Below are 8364 nucleotides of genomic sequence, written 5' to 3' on the forward strand. Positions count from 1 at the left end.
GAAAAGAAGACGCGACTTTCTGTCTGGGAAAGCTTGGTATCTGGGAGGTTGCACTGAATTCGTTACCGGTTTCCTGAGCCTAAATAATAGTGGTTCTGAAACATCCTCCACAGGGGCTCCCAGACTGAGCTCTGACCTCTTATAACATACACTCCTTTGCGAGGCTAGGGGAGCCAGCCAGGGTAGAAGCTGGAGGGGAAAAAGCCCGGGAGAAGGAAGGGAGGAGGTGGAGTTCTTTGTTTCTCTCCTTCAAGCTCCAAACAACTTGCCATCTTTCTGGGCGATCTTGGTTATTCCGAGCATTCTCTGAGCTCTGGACTGGAAATTTGTCAGTGCTTCTTTGGCTACATCATTTTCCCACTCCCATTCACTTTCTGATCATGACATCTTTTCAAAAGTAAATTGGACAACAAATATCCAAGAAATCAGGATGTCATTGCTTAGGCATTATAAACAGCTTCTGATGGCTACAGGTACAGCCAAAGATGCCAAAATGAAAACACATACTACATATTTTCATCTTGAGCGTTCTGGTGTAAATTTACAGGGCTCCTCTGTGGTCCTGAATACAGAACATCTCTGTGAGCATACAGCAGGAATTTAAATGCTTCTGGGAAACAAAATCAATCAAAAATAACGTTCTTCTACATCAGATGTGGCTTAAAAATGTAATCAAAAGACTGTCCTATAAAAGCAACACACATATAAATCCTCACAAGAAGAGCATTGTCTAGTGATAGGTAGTTTCCAGGATTTTTCATTGTCTCCTGCTCTGTTTCCACGAGGTGGCAAATCTTAAGAGAAAGGTTTCTAGATCTTTATCTTATAATGGAGTTGTTTATCAAATACCAGAACAATCATTAGCCAGGTAGAAGGCCTGAACATAGACACAAAGGGAGGAAATCTGCAAATAAATTGAGTTTTGCAGTTTATGTACTGCTTTACTGTATAAGATCCAGGGAATGGTTGAGGCCAGCACTCTTTTTCTACTATAGTATAATTTTCTTCTAAGTATATAGCAGCACCTGGTCAACAATTCTTATTGGGTGTCAGGTCTGACTTACATTATATACACACACATTTAGTTGCAAGGCTGGACTGTAAGAAATCAGGTAGCTCCAGTTCTGTGCAGCTGAATGAATTTGACTTCTCTACTCAAACCTCCAAATGTGGTTACTAAGGCATGGGTTACAATAAAAGGGGGAAGAAAGCTGTGGTAGCCCAGCAAACTCTGACTCATTTAGAAGAGAGAATATGAGTTCTAAAGTCACAAGAACAAACTTTTTCCTTTAGAATATGATTCTCATTCTATTGCTCACTCTTCCAAATAAGACTCTCTTTACCTTCTTCATCCCCTGGGCTCCTGAAAAAGTTCTTGAGACAACTTTTACCCCAAGTTATAGTGCAGCTGGGACCCAGTAATGAATCATTGAGTAGCCCTTTCAGCAACTAACTGTAGGCTCACCTTTTACCTTTTCTTCCTGGGTGGCTTCGGTTTAGACTCCCAGAATTTGAGTACCTCGATCAAAGTACAAGTGATGAAGGGTATCCTCCAAAAGATCCTGTGCCAGGAACCTGCCCTGTGAATCCCACCCCAGTCAGTTCACAGGTGTTTGTGGGCAGGAAGGAAGAGGTGAGTAAGAGTTAATAACAGCCGACATTTATTAGCATGCACCATGTGCCAGCAGGGTTCTGGACTTTCGATACAGTATCTCATGCCGTGCCCACAGCGCCCAAGAATCGTAGTGTTCTTCTCATTTATGGATGAGGTAAAACTATGTGTAAGATATGAACAGCTGGTAACTGACAGCATTTAAGAATTTGGAATAGTTCCCCTAACCACTATCCTTTATTAGCAGGAGCCTTCAGGCTAATGAATGCCTTAAGCCTTCACAATAACCCAACTACAAAATATTATTATTCCCACCTTTTCCATTGGAGTAACTCAGGCAGAGGTCACTTTCTCAAGGTCACGTTTAGGAAGGGACAGAGCCAGAATCTGAACCCTTCCAAAGTCTGTGCTCTTACTGCCTCCCCACAGTGCTTGCACCAGGCCTGTGGCATGCACACTTTTAAAGAGACTCAGTGCCTGACTGGGTATGTAATAATGCAAATATAAGTGAAAAACATCCATAGGATCAAGAGATATAATTTTAAGATTCTGCCCTTTAACTGAAAGGACAGAGTGGATGAGGCACTGTGTTGGCAAGGAGGAGAAAGGGCTTTAGTGTTCAAAGAAAGTGTTGTGGGGAAAGGCAGCATGTCTCTGTAATTTATAGGAGGGATGGAAGGACTTGCCCAGTCTGCCAGGAGCAGGAATTTTGTACCAAGTACAGTGGTAATGGCTGCAAGTAACGGTAAACTCCAGTACAGGGATTAAACTCGGAGGTAATTTTCCCCCCACCATAACAAGAAGTTTGGTGGTAGGAGACTTCAAGTGTTGGTTCAGATGCTCAAAGATGCCACTGGAACCCAGGCACTTTCTCCTTTCACCGTCCTCCCTTACCACGTTGGCTTTCTCTTCTTGAGAGTCACAAGGCATCTGCCATAAAGTCAGCAGTGAAAGGGAAAAGGTTGCACCAGCCACAATGGTCCCATGTTAGCAGAAAAGCAGAATCTTTCTCAGACCCCTCCAGCCCCCATCCAACGTCCACTTAGGTCTCGTCAATCAGCAACAGGGATTGGGAGCCCGTGTGGAGTATGTTTCAGAACCACTATTATTTAGGCTCAGGAAACCGGTAATGAATTCAGTGCATCCTCCCAGAGACCAAGTGCCACCCCCCAGCAGCAAGTACTTACCTGGACACCTGCCCCCCCCCCCCAGCAGAACTGCATCCGCATGTGGACGGGGTGGTGTGGAAAGTCAGAAGAGAGTGCACCTTGCTTTAGGAGGCTAGTGTGGAGAGGAGCTGGGGCCACAGGGCTGTACTTGAGAGAAGGACGAAGACGCTGATGAGGAAGAACATCATCCTGCCCTCCGTATCTGTCGTTACATTTAAGTGACCCCAGAGCATGGCACGGGCTCTCACCCTTTCTTCCCTCATTCTGTTCTTAACTCTCTTCATTCTTTCTGCCCTAATCCCAGATTAGTAGCACATAGAGCTAAATAATATTGATAAGTATCAGATCATCTGACTCACTGTTTTTTTAATTTAAAATTAAATAAATTATTGCTGAATTAATTAATTAATTAATGAGATGAGGAACTTCCAGGCAGATATCAGCTGGGAAAGGCCTTTGACTGCAATAGTCAGAAGCTTTCACCTTCTCAGAGGAGACAGTCCTCAGGGGCCTCTGGAAGGAGTCGGGATGCCATTATTACCAGCATCCTCAAGTACAGATGTTGGCTCAGTGGCCCAGCTCAGACAAGAGGAGTCTGAGGAGGGCAAGGGCTCCTGGGTCTTGGATGAAAACCACCCTGTGCGGCCTTGTGGCTGCCTCCTATGATGAGAGCTCCATGGTTTCCTTCTTCGTCTCTGCAGAGCCAGCTTTCCCAGGCGCTGAACGGGCTGTCGGACAGGGCCAAGGAAGCCAAGGAGTTCCTGGTGCAGCTGCGCAACATGGTTCAGCAGATCCAGGTATTGGCCGGGGTTAAGATGTAACTGTGGTGTGGGCGGGGAGGGGTTGTCTGTCTCTTTTATTTTTCTGTTTTGTGGGAAATTTCCTATGTATTTTTTTTCCTGATCTTTCTCTTCTAATACATACGAACACACATACAGGCCAACTTCAAATATACCCCTTCTCAAGGTGGTTACGTTTCCCCAACAGGCCAAAGACACAACCCCGTTTTCCAACGGGTTCCCATCTTCCACACTGAGCTCCTAATTCTCTGCTGCTGTGCAAAGAAAGATACCTATTTCTTTGTGAATGCAGTCATTATTGTTGAGTTTTTTAAATTCTATAGGTTCCCAAAGCACCTTGCAATCACTATATCTTATCTAACGGTAGCAAACAGGTCACATTTTCTTTTTCTCTTCCTTCTTTCCTTCCTTCCTATCCCATAATAATGCTTTTCCTCTACTTAGATACTTAAATGTTTTTCAACCGCGATCCCCTGGCAACTAGAATTTGCACAGTGACCAACAGATCAGCTGACATTTGAGAGCTTGTGAGCTCTCTACTATAGCTGAAGGGGAGAAGCCAGAAATTGCATGAGATGCTAAAATAATGACCTTCACTGTTTACTGTTCTTATGTTTTGAGGTTTGCCTCACAGAAATAACCTTAGCTCTGGCCTCCAATAGATTGGCTTTCTGAGTTAATATTTAACCTGTGTCAAGGCAGAAATGGCTTTTTAAATGTAAGCCTGGCTTCCAGAGCATCTCACACTGATTTCTTTGCCTTTAGTTGGCGCGCAGGCCCATGTTAAAACTTTTGATTCCCTAATAACCTAACGGTTGTACACTTCCTCCTGTCTTCCAAAGCAGTAGAGTTTATCAGTTGGTCCTTTCTTTGCTTTTGTTGGCATAAAGTGTGCAGCCCCAGGCTTGCCTCTGCACCTCACCTCTTCATCAGAGCAAAGCTTTCTTTCTGCTTTAAATCAGAGCCTGTATGAAGACAGCTGCCCCCGCCCTACCAATATTACCCTGCTTGAGACATAGAGAGCTCTTCAATGATGTCTTCCAGGAGAGTTCTGTGAGAGCTCAAAAGCAGTTGCCATGGAAACCAAAACTTAACATTTGTAGAAGTCACTGCTGAAGCAATTACAAATGCACACCTTATACAGGCATGTATAAGGCCTTGCATTTGAGACAGTGACTTAATACCTGTCCATAGATCCTTATATTAAGAGACACAGTTCTTGATGACTTTGGGAATAAATTAAAATTTGATAGGCTAAGCTGTTCCTTCCTTTCCAGCCCCCCAAATTCTACTCAGTTTACTCAGTTGACCGCTATTTTTTCAATACTATTACTATATATGTAACTAGTATTCAGCTTTCATTTGCTGTAAATTACAATTGTTTTCCAGATTATGGTTTGAGAATCAAACTTACATATGTAACTTATTGAAAGGGTTACCTTTAATTTAGGGAGAGAATTGCTTAAAAGAAATGTCTGTAGCATGTGCAGATTTAAATCACGTAAAAAATTTTAGATCCAACATTCAATTTAAACGTCATGGGAAAGCTATAATCCATTTAGAGCATGCTTACTGTTCCCCAGAAGCTGGTTGGTTCACATCTGATTTTTACAGCAGGCTGATGCCTGTTACGTATACCAGTTATTCTTCACTGCCTACATGCACTCATGACTTGCTTTTTTAATGAAAGGAGCAAGTGCTTTTGCCCATGATTATTCTGTTGTCACTGGATTATTGTTTAATATCGAAGACGATTGCCATCCGCTTTCTTCTTTGTCCCCCTGGATTCGATGATTCTTTCTCCGTCATGCCTCAACAATACCCCATTCCCCCAGCAACCAGCCTTTCTGAATGCCACCTTCCACCATGCACAGCTGGGCGCATGCCAGCCCTCAAAAGGATTCATGTTCAACTCTACAAACTAAAACTTTATTTTACTTGATATAAGTCAAACTGTGGAGATGATTTCCTTCTGATAAGAATAAATGTATGAAGTAGCATTTATTCCTCTGAATCTAAATTTAACGTGAAACACTACCACTGTGGAATAAAATTTATTCCGTTATTTATAAAAAGCAAATGTGTGCTGTGGACAGGGCTCCTCTTCCTTCCCTTCAGCAGGGATTTCCACCCTACAAGTGGACAGGGGTTCTGCTGTCTCTGGCAGCCCCAGGTGCCCAGGCGCCTCGCGGCTGAGAGCTGTGCTCTGTCACGCAGGAGAACAGTGTGGAGTTTGAGGCCTGCCTGGTAGCTCAGTGTGACGCCCTCATTGACGCCCTCAACAGGAGGAAAGCCCAGCTGCTCGCCCGTGTCAACAAGGAGCATGAGCACAAGCTAAAGGTGAGCGCTGCGCCCCGGGGGGAAGCAGAAGGCCCGCAAGCCCAGCTCCCAGGCTGGGACAGGCAGACGTACGCCCGCCCGCAGCCTTGGATGGCCAGTAGCCCGGCTGGGGAGAAGCAGGCACGTCCCTTCATTCACCACTCACTCCCTCCTTGACATCACCGATACTCACTGAGTGATTTCTCTGGACCAGGAATTGCTCTGGGTACAGACATAATAAATAAATAAAAATCCCTGCCCTCCTGGGGCTTATGTTCTACCAGAAGGGATAAACAGGAAGCAAGATAAGTAAGTAAAATATGCAGTATGTTAGTAAAAAGTGCTAAGAAAAAATAAGGAAAAAGGGATGGGGAATACGAAGGATGGGGGTTGAAATTTTAGACAGAGTGGCCAGAACAACCATGCAGAGGCAAATGTATTTTTGAATTGGGAAATGGAATCTGTACTTTCCAGAAAACAAACAAGATTTGTCTTAACTTCTGAAGCAAACCATGCAACTGAACAGCTGTACAGACTTTGGTCATCACACAGTAGAATCAATTGATTGCAAGTCTGGGGCCCTATTGGCAGGAGGACTGATCTTCCTGGAGACAGCTGATACCCCATCTATTGCCCCCTTGGAGCAGGGCAACAACACATGAGAGCAGGCTGGATAGACATAGACGGGCAGCAGCCAGCCGAAGGAAGCAAGAAGTAGGCCATCAAGAGAGGGCCACATACATGGCCAATAGCCTCAGGGTGGCTACCAGTGGGTGGTGCGTGGGCAGTGTGCCATGTTGGCCTGGCATTGGGGTGGAGGGAGAAGTGAGGTCTGACCATTGGTTCTCTGTTGGGGTCAGGCAGTCAGCATCAGGGAGCTTCAGTATTGGGCAAGAGTGAGTGGACACAGCCTCGGGGGAGCTGGGGACTGGTGAGCAGCCCAGGAAGTGGCAGATATCCCCAGCAGGCTTGGAACAGGCTTTAGTCCCTGAAGAACAAAAGGAGATCCCATTTCTAAAAGAGTGGGATTCCAGTAGGAGAGCCAAGGGAGAGTTTCAGAATGAAGAACTAAGACAACAGAGCTTACAAGATTCGGGGCCAAAGCTTGGTGGCAGGGAAGCTTCAGACAGGGCCAGTGCCCAGTTCACGGTTACTAGAAACAAGGCAAGAAACTAGTTGCTAACTGGGGCACGAGACCTCAGCAAGACCTGCAGCAAGACGGCAATGCTGAGGCCTGAGCAGCGGAGTCACCGTCCTTAATCTGTGCCCAGCACACAGCAGCACCCAGGGCCCAGGGGACTCTGCTGTGAGCATGGGGAGCTGGGCAGCATGAAAAGAGAAACATTTCCCCAGGGAAGCTAAACAGGTCTCTCCAAAGTTGAAGGAAACCCCAACTCTATCTTCTTCCTTAAGGTTCCCTCCTCTGCTACCCACCTGCAGCTCCTCAAAACGCATTTAGATCCACATACCCGCTTCTTCCTTCCCCAAAGCCAGGGCAGTGATGTGGCTGGAATATAAACCTTTCTCCCCTGCCTTTGTGACTTACCCACCTGTCACTCTGAAGGTGCCTGTGACATGGAGGCTGAGCTGTGACAACAGGGTCCAAGCCAGAAAGTGCCTGTGAGGGCTGTGCCCTACAATAAAGTTGGCCGGCCTGACGTCACTGGCGCTGTATCAGGGCCATGTCCCTTTGAGTGTTCCCGATGTGACACAGAAGAGCAATTGCAGGAAGGAGAGGCACAGCAGATTCTTTGTTAAAGAAAATTCCACGTCTCGAAGTTGGAATCTGAACCAGGAGTTAGGAAAGAAGAGTGCCCAGGGATTGAATGTTCAGAGAGCCTCAGTCTGTTGGCTTGGACAGCAAACCAAGGCTGGGGATCTCTTCCAGAGAGGCCATTGCTGTTTTGGGGTGGTGGGCCTAACTGGAAGACCCTCTCAGTTTCATCTTAGAATTAATACAAGCCCCTGAGGGGCACCACACCAACCCCAGCCCTGTGGAGCCTTCGCACTGAACTGCAGGTGATCAAGAGAGCCCTGGGTTTTCCTCGGGAGACACCCACACTGACCCATGTCATGCATGACTCACAAAGTGCTGACTCAGGGAGAATTTTACTTAGACGACTTTCTCTAGCTCATCAGGCTCCTGTCCCTTAGTGTCTGTGATCAAGTTTTTTGCTTTTGACTTTTGTAAAGGGCCACTGGACTGTGTGTGTGTTTCATGGTAACATATGTAGTCATTCCTAAAATGTGCGGGAGAAAAGTGTGGGTGTATTAAAGATGCTGTTTTTTTACCCAGAAAGTTCTCTGAAGGTTGTACTATGTGGATGTTAATCTTATACATTTAGCTGCAACAACCTGGGAAATGGGTTTAAATCCATAAGCATTTTCATCCAAGATAAGTTAGGCCTAAATGAAAAATTCTTCTGGAGTCACCATTTTTTTTTTTTTTTTTTTTTTTTTTTTT

At 45.5% G+C, this 8364-nt stretch overlaps 1 protein-coding gene across 3 annotated transcripts in view; it reads left to right on the forward strand.

The window, feature by feature from the left end:
• Window positions 1-8364, forward strand: part of TRIM9 (tripartite motif containing 9) — a 112581-nt gene that overhangs the window by 60752 nt on the left and 43465 nt on the right. For all 3 annotated transcript variants that reach the window (XM_007446601.1, XM_007446602.1, XM_007446600.1), the window contains exons 2-3: window positions 3483-3578; window positions 5799-5921. In XM_007446601.1, coding sequence (XP_007446663.1) covers window positions 3483-3578; window positions 5799-5921 — 219 coding nt within the window. The remainder of the gene's footprint in view (window positions 1-3482; window positions 3579-5798; window positions 5922-8364) is intronic.

Source organism: Lipotes vexillifer, unplaced genomic scaffold, assembly GCF_000442215.2.
Source record: "Lipotes vexillifer unplaced genomic scaffold, Lipotes_vexillifer_v1.1 scaffold124, whole genome shotgun sequence".
Classification (NCBI taxonomy): Eukaryota; Metazoa; Chordata; class Mammalia; order Artiodactyla; family Lipotidae; genus Lipotes; species Lipotes vexillifer.